The following is a 14415-nucleotide window of genomic DNA, read 5'->3' as shown; positions in this document are numbered from 1 at the left end:
TATATGGTGGGGGCATAAATATTGCCACACCAGAAAGAAAACTCTTGCTATGGAGAGCTATGCAGATCTGCAGTTGGTACTGAGAAGTTAATAAAGGTGCATTTCCCTTGACACATAAATAAATTAATGTTGTTGGCAAGGGGGTTAACAACCTGCCAGCACTGTAGATTCTGGGTGCATTATATTTAAATGAATGGGAAAACATGTTGCTCTGTTCCCAGAGGAAAATGATTATTTACCAGTGGAATGCTAAGAATTATAAATGTGAAAACCATACACAGTGATATATGAGGGATATGAATAGGGAGCAAAGTGCAAACAAACCACTATGTTTTTATATAGTGGTCTTTCCTGCACTGCAATTCTCACAGGCCTCTACAAAATGAGTGCGGCAGCCTGGCTTCCCCATTAAAGCTGGCCATACATGGGCCAATAAAAGCTGCCGACAGATAGAGTCGGCAGCTTATTGGCCCGTGTGTAGGGTCCTCTGACATTCCCGATTGATATGTCAATCGTGCAGGGTCAAAAATCCTGTCGGATCGTGGCTGCATCTATTCGTATATTGGCTGCGTTATAATCCGATCTTTGGACCCTAGGTATCACCTACCTCAATGTGGACATATCAGGAAGAGATCTGGTCATTTAGCAAAATCACCAAACAAGCGGATCTCTACGTGTATGGCTGCCTTAGTCATTGATGTATTCATGAAGGACGGGTAAGCAAGTAAGTGTTCCCTCTCCTGACTCCTAGGAAGCGCTAGTTGCAGAGCTAAGTCAGACCTTGGACAAGTTTTTTAAGAATGAGCTTTAAGTTGGTGTACTTTTGGACCCCATGGCAATTCATCCTATGCTTGTATTGACTACCCCGGTGCTCCAGCAGGCAGAATAATCAAACAAGATAGTGAGGCTTATTTATCAACACTGGGCAAATTTGCCCATGGGCAGTTACCTATAGCAACCAATCAGTGATTAGGATATTAAAGCCAGCTGCAAGTAGAACAATGATTGCCCAGGGGCAAATTTGCCCAGTGTTGATAAATGACCCCCATGTCTCTTGAGAGTAGTAGAAAGTACGTGTGTTCGGCAGGGTAGCGAGAGCCATTGGGGTGTTGTGTGAACCCAGAAAGAGGAGTGGATCACATGGGAGGGGGAAATGGCACCAGACCAGGTAGTAATTCTCTGGGCACCAGTATTACTTGGCCTAGCTCTACCAGCAGGCAAGTGGTTCAGAGAAATTCATGGCTTTTGCCTGTCATAGGCAGAGCATTTTCCATGCTTTGATGCGCAAGGAGTGGTCTGTATACAGAACTCACATCCATTATATTCCCACAGGCCACTCACATTCCCACACCTTGTGTCTCATTCCCTTCCCCTTTAGATTGTAAGCTCTTTTGCACTGGGCCTTCCTCACCTTTTGTATCGGAACTGGTATGTATGTAATTCTGTATGTAATTCATGTGATTTCTTTGTATAAACACATTTATTTTACAGGGTTGTGCAATATATGTTGGCTCTCTAAAAATACATATTAAGAATTATAATAATAATAATAATCATAGCTAAGAAATATCTATGTGGACCTTATTAAAAAAAAATCTGCACTAAAACAAATTCTTCAGGTTTTTCTGGTTTATTATCATATTTTTAAAATTTCCAAAACATTTTGGCATAATTTTCCAGCACCTGCCAGGCATAGAATCAGGGACCCTAGGCTGACAGTTCTGTGCTTCTCCTGGCTGAGGCACAGAAGGGTTAAGGCTAATAGCCAGGACTGATTATTGATGCGTGGCAAGGATTAAACTGGCCTATGCTAGCTCATGTGTCTGCACCGAGAGCCACTGCTTTGGCTTTGGGGAAAATGATGGAATCCAAACGTTTAAAAATGATTTTCTTTTTCTCTGTAATAATAAAACAGTTGCTTGTACTTGATGCAAACTAAGATATAATTAATCCTTATTGGAGACAAAACCAGCCTATTGGGTTTATTTAATGTTTAAATGAATTTCTAGTAGACTTAAAGTAAGAAGATCCAAATTCTGGAAACTCCAAGCCACACGCATTCTGAATAACAAAAAAATATGTGTAAGAAGAAACATAAAAATGTTTAAAAAAAAAAACTCTATCAGTCTCAATCAATATTTATTCATGCCTTAGTTTCTTATATAATCGGAAACTACCTGTGGTATATCAAACCACATGAAGTCATTATCTGGTTGGGTGGTTGTCAGACATTATGTAATAGTTTTGCCATGAAAAATAGCATAGCAACAGTATCCCAAGCAGTGCCCAACCACACTATAATGTGTTTCTGTTTTCTTTAGCCCAAAATCAGAAGTCAGTGAAGGAAACAGCACAGAAACCAGCACTCCCATCGTTCTATTCAGATGATAACTTGTGGCAATGCCATTTGAGAGGCCCAATTGTGATACAAGAACACTCACAGTTTCTGTTAAATAGTGCATTTTAATTTGTACCAATTTAAAACTAGTGTTAAAGGAGTACATACACAGAGTAAGTTAAAAGATCTAACATTTCATGAACTGGTTCACTGGTTGTAAGTTCTAAAGCATATTGCCATCACTACATAGCTGTATCATGGGAATAGGCTATGAGGTTCTCATAGGAAATTGTGTTTATTAATTTATTAAACTACCCTCCTTTGTAGTGATATACACAGTTATATACTATATACTATAGTTATGTAGAATATATGATTCTATGGCCGGGCCTCGGCGTGTGCAAACATCCTGTTTATTACATGAATGACTATGCTTTTTTACACCTATGTTATCATACAGTAGATTGAGATAATGGCACAGCTTACATTGCTGTTCTAAACCTGTTTCTCTATTTTCGGTTAGGTTTTTCTATATTATCATGTCTCTATTCAGTCAAAAGTGAACTTTAGCCTTACTCTTTACCCATTATTCCTGAACTAATGGTTTATTCATAGGCTGTTCATTAATGCTGAGGCAAATATTTACTTTAAACCGAAGTATAAAGAAATCTCCCACTGTTGCCCAGAAGCCGTATTGCTCTTTGCTGAACATTACTGTTCCACAATACAAAAGACCAGGTTAATTACTTGGTATCGGTTCACAGACTGCTTTATTTTTAGCGATACTTCCTTTAGAAAACCATTGCTATCCAGATGATTTACAGTTTTACTTAAATTCCTTTTAAAGGAAATTTTTTGCGAATTAGCCAGTGCCAGCCAGAAATTATATTTGGTACTGTTAACCTGTTGATACAAATAAAACTGTTTTCTCTAAACAACGAAACTGACCATGAAAGCAGCTTGGAATTAACATAAAAGATGTTAATTGGCCCTTCTATAATAAGCCTATTTTACATGCAGGTAGCATTTATTGAAAGCATATGGTAACAGCCTGGTGCTGTGCTTTTGTATTACAGCAGTCACATTAGGAAACAATAAAGTCATTGTTCTACTGTGTTCAGAGTTCACTGAGTGGCTTTCTAGAATCTTGTTGCATGAGAGTAGTTTTAGTTCAATAACACTCCGTGGTATCATCATCTACACAAGTTAGTTTCAGCAGAGAGATTATCGTGAAACTGGCTGCTAGCAGGGATGCTTGTCTGCCTCTAGCAAGACGTACAGACCCTTAAGGTGGCCATAGACACACAGATCCTATTGTACGAATCGAGGATTCGTACGATTTTCGGATCGTGTGTGGCGTGTGCCGACATCTTTCGTCCGGTCGATCGGTCAGGTTTGATTTTGACCCGACCGATCCCGCCGGAACCCAGGGCACATCGTAATCAGATCGTTCGGCCATACGCCCGAACAATCAGATTACACCCGATATAGCCATGTTTGTTAATGGCATATCGGGGAAAGATCCGCTTGTTTGGCGATGTTGCCAAACGAGTGGATCTTTGCGTCTATGGCCACCTTTACACTAACACCGACACTTACTTATTGACTAATAAAAACATACAAAGATACACGTACATCAGAATCAGGTATGGGACCTGTTATCCAGGATGCTCACCTGGGGTTTTCCAGATAAGGCTTCTTTCCATAATTTGCCTGCTAAAAAAATCATTTAAACATTAAAAAAAAGGATGGTTTTGCCTCCAATAAGGATTCATTATATCTTAGTTGGGATCAAGTACAAAGTACTGTTTTATTATTACTGAGATAAAGGAAATCATTTGGAATAATTTAAATTATTATAACTAAAATGGAGTCAATGGGGCAGATTCACTAACCGGCAAAAAGTCGCCATCGTCATCGCTACACTGCACCAGGTGAAAATTCACTCGTTAATTCACTAAAATGCAGAGTTTTGTTGCTGGCGACCTTTTGCTATCGTTACTTTGGCAATGCGAGCAATTCAAAGCAAAGCATTCATTTCTGCCTAGCGCAAATTCCCTAGAGGCCTTGCGCTCAGGTTAATTTGCATACAATGGGAAATTTAAAGTTGAATGAACGTCTTTATGTTATATGTTGCAGCAAATACATTACATTTCCACTGTTGAAATAATTACACATGTCCAAGGAACCTTAATAAAGAAAATAGAGTTGTTATACAACAACACATGAGCCCACTGTATAATTACACGCAGATTGTCGCCAGCGTTTGCCACTTCGCTGTTTAGTTGAATAACTATAGGCAAGAACCTGATGGGGGGGAGAAGCTGATGTGGCAGGGCTGGTGGGCTTTTTGTTCATCAGTTCTTTAGTGTGAAATTTCAGCATGGTTGCTAGGGTCCAGTTTACCCTGGCAACTAGGCAGTGGTTTGAATGAGAGATAGGAATAAGAATAGGAGAGGGTCTGAATATAAAGATAAGTAATTAAAAAGTAACAGTAACCTCACTGAGCAGAAGCCTCACAGAGCAATAGTACTGTATTTTGGCTGCCAGGGTCAATGACCCTCATCTGACAGTAATAAAGAAGTAGAAGAAGACAATTAATTACAAAACTATAAAAAAAAAAAATGGAGTCCAGTTGAAAGAATAAGCCATTCTATAACATACTAAAAGTTACTTTAAAGGCGACTTACCCATTTGAGCAAGTAGCTATAGTTGTAGTTATACGAGTTCTAGTTAATTGAACTGCCACCCTTTGCAGAGTTTAGAACTTGCATACATTACAAATGGAAAAAGTCAACATCTGAGCATTGTACGTAATACACAGTTATTAAATGGGTGCTTCACCTTTAAGTATGTTATAGGAGGGCTAAGTCTAGGCAACTTTTCAATTGGTCTTCATTTTTTTTGTGTTGAATCATTTGCCTTCTTCTTCTTCTTCTTTCACTGACTAAAGAACAAATGCTTTGTAAGACTATACGTTTATTTTTATTGCTACTTTTGTCCATTCATATTTATATTCAGGCCCTGTACTATTCATATTTCAGTCTCTTATTCAAATCAATGCATGGTTGCTAGGGTAGTTTTAATCCTAGCAACCAGAGAGCTTACAACTGGAGAGCTGCTGAATAAAAAGCTAAATCACTCAAAAACCACAAATAATAAAAAAATGACATTGCAAATTATCTCAGAATATCGCTCTCTATATCATACTAACAGTTAACTCAAAGGTGAACAACCCCTTTAGTACTTCTCATTCTAGTATGTCTCATTTCATCTAAATGATCCTAATACAACTGTTCTGTCAGGATGTAACTATAGTGTGTTGAGCAGTTCATGTTCTAGCAAAACCTAATGGGTTTCACATGAGTGATGTTCCAGGTTTAACAATGTAATAAATTATATGGTTTTAAAGCGAAAACATGTATGGGATCCCGTTATCCAGAAAGCTCCAAATTACGGAAAGGCCGTCTTCTATAGACTCCATTGTATCCAAATAATACAAATTTTTAAAAACAATTTCCTTTCTCTTTAATAATAAAACAGTACCTTGAACTTGATCCCAACTAAGATATAATTAATCCTTATTGGAAACAAAACCAGCCTATTGGGTTTATGTAATGTTTACATGATTTTCTAGTAGTTTTAAGGTATGAAGATCCAAATTACGGAAAGATCCTTTATCCGAAACCCCCCAGATCCCGAGCATTCTGGATAATCCATTGCTGTATTACGAAACCTGATCAGTGCACACCATTAAGTATATTATGTGTATTGTATGAGATGTATAGAACATCAAGTACATTTTTTTTATCTAAAAAGCTGGGATTTTGTATAATTAAGGAAAAATTCTTTTTTTCTGATTTACAAAACTTGGAAATAAAACTGAGGTAAGCAACATACAGTAAAATCTAGGACTGACTTCCTATAACAGGAAAAGTGGAGACATTTATCCCAAGCCTTGCAGACGTTTCCCAACACCAATAGACATAACAGTCTCTTTGACTTGTGGTCTTGGGCCATTAAGGAAATTGTGTAACTGACGCTGATTGCAACGTGGGCTGCATGTTTATTAAACAAGAAACACTCTTCAGACTTACTCCTACAACAAGCATGAATCAAAGGCTGATCTCACTTTTAAGTAGTTTTTAAACTTTTAATTTTAGCTTAATGGATGGAAAGTTAATTTAATTGTAACATTTTCCCCCTTTTCCTGGTATTTGTAACATTTTATTAGATGTAAATATATTGGGTGTATATAAATGGAGGAACTGGGGTTGTTATTCCTTTTTTTAATCATTGTTTGCAGAGTGTTTAGGAAAGCTTTAGCTGAGTTGATTCAGGGAAAGGAAACATTAATTTACATAGAAAACAATCAGTGCCGTTATATTTTTTTGTGGGCTCCTAAGGTTTTTCTTTCAGATGTATCTGATTTTGCAAAGTTCTTATTTATTTTGGACCTCATGGATATTCCTGTTTATTCTTTCTGGGTTTTCTTTTATTCTTGTTTTTTGGTACCAGTTTTGGAGCCAAGTATACTGAAAGGTCTTAGTCTTAGACTAGGGCCACTGGCGTTGGCTACATCAGTGCTGGCTTCAGGTGCTGGGACAGTGGGCATGGGAACTGGTTCCTGTACAGGTATGGGACCTGTTATCCAGAATGCTCGGGACCTGGGGTTTTCTGGATCACGGATCTTTCTGTAATTTGGATCTTCAAACCTCAAAATCATGTAAGAATTAAATAAAATGAATAGGCTGGTTTTGCTTCCAATAAGGATTAATTATATCTTAGTCTGGATCAAGTAAAAGGTACTGTTTTATTATTACAGAAGAAAAGGGAAATCATTTTTAAAAAATTGGATTATGTGGATAAAATGTAGTCTATTGGAGACAGGCTTTCCATAATTTTGAGCTTTCTGGATAACGGCTTTTCAGATAACATATCCCATACCTGTACTACAAAGGAAAGTCTATAAGCAAACACTGCCTGCAGAGCTCCCCAGAACCATGCCACCTCCATGGGAAACACTGCAAGGCTCATACAGACACATTCTCAAAAGGCTTAGCCTAATGGCACATGGGCAAAGCAAAAAACTCTTCAACCTCCCAATGCTATTTTGTCCAGTCTGAGCTGAGGAACAATTTTCAGCAATTTTTGAATTAATAATTAAAGTGCTTTATAAATAGGGCAAAGGGTAAAAAAAACAGACACTGTGTCAGTGTTTCAATGAAATGAAACAATTCTGTTGTTGGAGATTACATTTTATAAACAAGCAGTTAGTTGGAGAAATCAAAGGAATCTGCAAGCTCTAGACTGAAAATTATGGACTGGTGAACCAGCATCGGTTTCCCTTGCTGTGGTCATAGATACATTGATGTATGTTTGATAGATAAAGAAATAAAAATGAGATTTAAAGACTGACCATGGCTACTAAAACGCTAAGTGGTAAAATAGCTATCCTTCTAGCTGCCAGAGATTTTTTATGAAGTGTTATGAGACTATTATCTATCTATCTATCTAATTATCTATCTATCATCATCTATCTATCTATCTTCTGTCTATCTCATTCGTCTATCATCTGTCTATCTCTATCTATCTCTTAATCTATCTATCTCTTTATCTATCTCTGAATATATCCATCTTTCTATCATCTATCTATCTATCTATCTATCTATCCATCTATCTATCATCTATCTATTTATCACCTATATATCTTGTTATCATCTATCTGTCTCTTAATCTCTCTCTCTCTCTCTCTCTCTCTCTCTCTCTCTCTCTCTCTCTCTCTCTTTCTATCTATCATCTATCTATCTTGCTATCATCTATCTGTCTCTTAATCTCTCTCTCTCCCTCTCTCGATCTATCTATCTATCTATCTATCAATACACACAAAAAATATATATAATTCACTTTATAATTGTTGGCGGTACCTGAAGCAGTGTTTTACCCATTCCTGGATGCCAGCCATACTGTTAACCCTAATTACAAAGCTGAAAGTCAATCCTAGCAGAATATTCATCAGCTGTTAGTCAGCTTCATTCCTTCATAGCAGTTGTTCATCTGAAAATAGATCTCCAATACACAGCTACAAAAGGCTTAGTACCCATAGGAGGCTTGACGTTTGAGCAGATTATTTATGGACATCCATATGAAAGAATCACTCAGTGGGGCTTGATGTTAGTTGAAAACTAAATGATGTTAGTGCAATGCAGCCAACAGTATAATATATACTGTACCATTTCCAGCATTTCCTTGGATTTCCTTCAAAATGGCCGATGCTTGCTCTCTCCTCTCCTTGTTGAGGGCACTTTGTGACAACATTGTTTTATTTGGCTGTCTGTCCCTAAAATATAAAAATGACAAAAACAGTTAGAGGGATTGTTTGCTTTTATGAGAAAGGAAGTTGTTTGGGCCTACATGCATGATTCACAAGACAATATTACACGTTGATAGACTTTGTTTTTGCAGGAAATCCTCAGGAAATCATTATATTTACCATATGTTTGTAAGGTATATTCTAGTGTGGATAATTGAAATATTGAGTACATAGTGGGTATGGAATCTCTTATCAGGAATGCTTGGGACCTGAAGTTTTCCAGATGTTTTACTACAATTTTCTTCAACATACTTTGTCTACTAAAAACAATTTAAAAATTAAATAAACCCAATAAGATTGTTCTCCCACCTAAATGGATTCATCCAGTTTACTGTAGTTACCATCAAGCACAAGGTCCAGTATTATTAGTGCAAGACACCTTATCACTTTATCACAGACACCCAGGGTAAGGTAGGTGAGTGATACTTCTCTCTGGATATTATAGGTGATGTCACTTTGGGGTGTGTGTGTTAGTTCTTCTCAAATCAACCCTGACTATGAGTTAAACTGAATGTTTGCAGTTGCGTTTGTAAATGAGCCTTATCAAAAGACACCGGGTTTTGTATGACTTTCAGGGTGAATGACCAAAGAACAATCTGAACAGACATCCTCATACCAAGGAGATCAGCTGTCCTGTCTGGCATCTTTGAAATATTCAGTAAGTGCTATATTCTGCAGGGCAGCTCCAAAATGGAGCACATAGTCCTGTGGCAATTCTTTGAGAGGCAAAAGCAATGTGTAAAGCACAAAAAACTGTGCCTGTTTTGTGCACATTGCCTTGGAGTTCATAAAATAACCCTCATATATATGGATTGAATACAAATTAATTCTATGCAACTTTCTACAATACATTAATAGCATTTCTTCCAATGACTTTAAAATAATTTTAAATGCAATTGCTATTCAAAGCAATACAGTATTTTTTTATCATGTCCAATTTTCTGCATTGATGGTTCTGAGACTCTTCAAGGGGTTGTTCACCTTTGAGTTAACTTTAAGTAGGATGCAGAGAGTTGATATGCTTAGACAACTTGAAATTGGTTTTCATTTTTAATTATTTGTGATTTTTGAGTTATTTACCTTCCTTCAGTTTACAATTTCAGCAATCCAGTTGCCAGGGTCCAAATCACCCTAGCAACCATGCATTGATTTGAATGAGGGACTGGGATATGAATAGGAGAGGGCCTGAACGGAAAGATGATTAATAACAAGTAGCAATAACAATACATTGGTAGCCTCACAGATAATTACTTTTTAGATGGGGTCACTGACCCCCCAGAAGAAGACAAATAATTCAAAAACTATAAAAAAAGAAGAAATTAAGACAGATGAAAAGTTGCTTAGAATTTGCTCATTCTATAACAAACTAAAAGTTAAATTAAAGGTGAATTACCCATTTAAAACAGAACTCAGTTTATTTACAGGCCTGTGAAAAAGCATACAAGGCATTGCAGGAACTAGTGTGTTGGCTGTCTGGCTTCTGCCACCTGAAGAAGGGATTGAGTAACACACCTCCACGAAACTTTGGTATGTGATGTGAATTGGAGTCAAATTATGATCTCATGAAATAAATCCTTACTTTTTTGGCAAGTGGATGAAAGCTTTTTGTATTTTATTCATTGGATACTGGAAGGAAGGTACCAGTGATATCCACTTGCCCCCCACCATTTGTTCATTTTTGAGGCTGTCTGGCTTCTGCTGCATGTTTCAAAAGTCAGAGCCAGCAGCACTGAAAGAGTTCAGTGGCAGGTGCAAGGGGGAGTCACTTTGAACCATGCTTTTTGCACTTTGTTTTCCAGTGATAAACTAGCCCTGGTAACTTTCATATCAATTTAAGTCATGACAAATGTAAAGCTTCACTTTTGATGTTAATTACTGTAATAAGACATGTGTAACCAGAATGACCACAATATATTGTTTTCCAGCTTCTGCAAAAGCAACATAAAAATATTTGCTATTGTATGCGATGCATAAAAATAAACCGTGTGTTACCTATATCAACTTAATTGCATTCCGAGATCAATGTACATGGTGTATCACCCTCACATGTAATTAACACCAAACAAAAGTTGAAACTATAGACCACAAGGTTAAAGCTTGGTCAGAAATTGATACAATCTCCTAGCAGACCTAAAGATACTGCTTCAAATGTAAAGCTCTTTTAAAAAATGAAAATTTGTAAATATTAATGGCTAAGCAGTCCAGGTGGAACTAGGCCGGCGGGAGACTGAGAAAATAACCTGACGGGCCCCAGCCCTTGTGGGCCCTGCCAACCGAGGCTTGCTTTCTACTCTCTGCTCTGATCCTGGACTTTTGGCATTCCCGCCACCCTGATCAAGTCGAGGTACATGGCGCACTGGAAGGGGCAAGTGTAGGCTTGTGGGTTTGGGGGCCCTGAGGCAAATGTGCATAATACTGTAGTGTCCACTACATTTACAGAGAGCACTAGAGGGCAGTCTACTGAAAAATCTTGGCTGGATCACCTTGTAGAATTGGCCTGCATTCCCTACCCTCATTATCCACATAGGGAACACTGGGATTACCACAACCAGTTGAGGGTAGTAATTACCCTTACAGTAGGGACACTGAGTTTTCTAAATACCATATATACTCGAGTATAAGCCGAGTTTTTCAGCCCCAAAAATATGCTGAAAAACTCTACCTCGGCTTATACTCGGGTCCAGCGCAAAAACGGTCGCCGGCGTCTAAGAATAGTGGCCGGCGTCTAAGAATAGCCGGCACCTCCAATGGAAGCAGAAACCCTCAATTTTTTGATTGAAACTTACCAGAAGCTGCTGCATTTCTCACCCTAGGCTTATACTCGAAGTCAATAAGCTTTCCCAGTTTTTGGAGGTAAAATTAGGTACCTAGGCTTATACTCGGGACGGCTTATACTCGAGTATATATGGTACATACAGGTTTGGTAGGTGGCCCACTCATAGCAAATGATGCTGTGGGAGAACTATACACACTGAATAAATGCAACACTGTAGAGATATGCAAGCCAGAGTGTGAGTGTGTCCCCTGGGGTTATTTTCTGACCTCCTCAGAAGCTGGTGTGCGTACCTGGACCCAATACAAAAGAACCCTAGGCAAATCAGATCATTCTTTGCTACAAAATTAGATTTTTGGATTCAATTTAAAAAAAAAGATAATTGTATTACTATATTAGTTCGAATTTGTCCGATTTTTTTTAATTAATCAATATTTCATTAAAATGGTATTCATCTGAGCTGCTTTTATAAGGTCACTTGGTTTCTGCTCTCTACAGAAACAATACATTTTTTTTTATGCATGATTTTTAATATTGAACCTTTCATTTTTGGTGCACCTACATCATGCGTGACACTAATCTAATATTATAAAGGTAATGTTATAAAACACACCAGAAAAAGCAGGGAAAAAATTGCCCTTGGTACATGTAAGTGGACATGGTATGCTCCAAACATATTTTGCAGCATAGGATCATAAAAATATAATATAGTATTCAATGAGTCGGCTCACCAAGGAAAAAAACCACTCTGACAATTGTATTTCAGCTTTGCCTACTGTAATACATTTGTGACACACAAAAATAAAAAACCCGGAGTGAAAAAGTCTTCCTTCTGAAACTCGTCATGAAAAAAATGGTGTATAAAGAAGCACTAGTTATTGCAAAACCCCATTCACGTATCTACAGAAAGAAAACACTGATGGAAATGCAGCTATGGTAAAAAGATTTTTTTTTTTGTGTCCACGCAGTTTGAGTCATATGTTAAACATTTTATTACTGGTGCTCATGATCGCTGTGTTTGTGCGTGGAATGTCAACTAAAAATAATTCAAGTTAAAACTTTTGTCCTTGTCTTATTCACCAATTTGCTGGTTTATTTTTAATATAGATACACGGGGGCTGTATTTGAAGTCAGCAACAAAAATAGTTGCTTGGCAACATAATCTACCAAAGTGGACCTTTGCACCAAACTGGATTTTTTTCCACCTCTATATTTTTAATGCATGCACATAAGCAGGTGTTCACATTCACAGTGACTGTATCATTAAAGGTAATCCCATCAGTCTAATTTCACATCCTAAGAGTCCGCCCAATACTAATCAGCTGGACAGCACCCTTAATCATGCCCATCTATTGGGTGCATTCACTTTATGCAACAACTGCTGGCACACACCAGAACGATGAATCAATTTGCTTACCCTTAGCTGAGGCTCTGTTTTCAGAAGGCAATGCAAGCGAGATGAATTGGCCGAAACAGTCCTATGAATGTGAATGACCTCTCTTATCCTAGACAGTCTTTCCCTGCTGTGTTACTGGTAGAGAGTAAAACTGGGGGCTCAACCACTCTACTGAGCCTGGCATCCAGATGACATCAGTTGGCTAAATATAGATTTAGCACTCCAGCCTCATATCTTTCAGGCTTGGAAAGGATGAAGAGTGAACAAAAAGGCACATGTACAATAATAAGCCATTTGTGGAGATAAATTCCCAATGTCTATTAGAGCAAGAACCTTTTTTTTTGCCCTGTGAAAGATTAGAGATTAGACCAAGGGCTACTTTCAGTATTGTAGTCTGCCAGCTCCTCCTTACAAACAATGTTGAGCAGTGTCGCGTGCTTCGTTTCACACGTTGGAGGGCATTGCATCTGTCAAGCTTTTTTTCCCCCTCTGTAATGTGACCTGGTGCCTTTTCCAAAATGCCATTGCCACTCCCTCGTGTTTTACAGTTCATAAATATTCAGCCTGCAAAAATGACTTGTGTTAGACTGGAAGTGACTTTTGCCATGGCGTCTATTCTTTTCATATATATAAAGAGGACGGAACTGGAGATATAGCTACGGTGTGACTTCTTAAATTAAATTTGTCTTCTCGTTAGCAGTTATTTCTGGAAAACAAACCTTGTTTTGTTCATAGCAAAAGTACGTATTGACATTCTGAATAATGTTCCTATTTTTGAAAAAGCGACCAACCAGAATTGAGTTTTTCATTGGTGCAGCAGAGTTAAATTAATGAAAAGTAGAGATCTGGTTGTTATGGGTTATTGCTGTTTTACAAATAAATATCATGTTACTATATAAGCATTTGAGGCTGTATGATCCCATGAGATGTTATTTTAGTTTGTTGGTCACATCAGACATATGTTTCTAAAATTCTGATTTTACTAGACTGATAAAAGCTACTCTATGATTTATATAGTATTTAAAGTACCCCCTTTTGTAACATATACGGATATTCTAAGTCACAGAGGAGTTTGATAACCAAATACACATTTATATTTTATGCAGGTTTTATATTCTCATAGTTTGTAACAGGGGGTACTTTATTTATTATAATACACAAGTTTCAGTGAATCATGTGACAGAAATGACATCACTAAGCACCGATTATAACCAATGACATCACTAAGCACCATTTATAAGGATATAATTTACCAGTTTAATATTGTAGGTTACTGGAGAGTGGAACACTATGCTGGGATAGAATCAATAGGAAATAAATAAAAGCTGGTCTAGAAGGAATGCATGGAAGTCAGTTACGGTATGGGACATATTTAAAATTATTTATTTAGCTGGCATAATGTATAAAGGCACAGCAGTGTCCAGCGCTCCACAGTTTCCAGTTTGTCTCAAATGTTACAGTTTCCATGTTAGTTAAGAAACAAGGAATAATAAACCATCACAAAATATGTTTTTTTTTCTTAGTCATGATGGCCT

General features: G+C 37.5%; 1 protein-coding gene across 1 annotated transcript in view; it reads right to left on the bottom strand.

Moving 5' to 3' along the window:
* Nucleotides 1-12944, bottom strand: part of myoz2.L (myozenin 2 L homeolog) — a 30623-nt gene extending 17679 nt beyond the window's left edge. The window contains 2 exon segments of the mRNA NM_001094621.2: nt 8572-8678; nt 12902-12944. Coding sequence (NP_001088090.1) covers nt 8572-8656 — 85 coding nt within the window. The 5' untranslated portion in view covers nt 8657-8678; nt 12902-12944.
* Between the last annotated feature and the right edge of the window lie 1471 nt (nt 12945-14415).

The sequence above is a fragment of the Xenopus laevis genome, chromosome 1L (assembly GCF_017654675.1).
Source record: "Xenopus laevis strain J_2021 chromosome 1L, Xenopus_laevis_v10.1, whole genome shotgun sequence".
Classification (NCBI taxonomy): domain Eukaryota; kingdom Metazoa; phylum Chordata; class Amphibia; order Anura; family Pipidae; genus Xenopus; species Xenopus laevis.
This window is presented reverse-complemented; position numbering and strand designations above follow the sequence as displayed.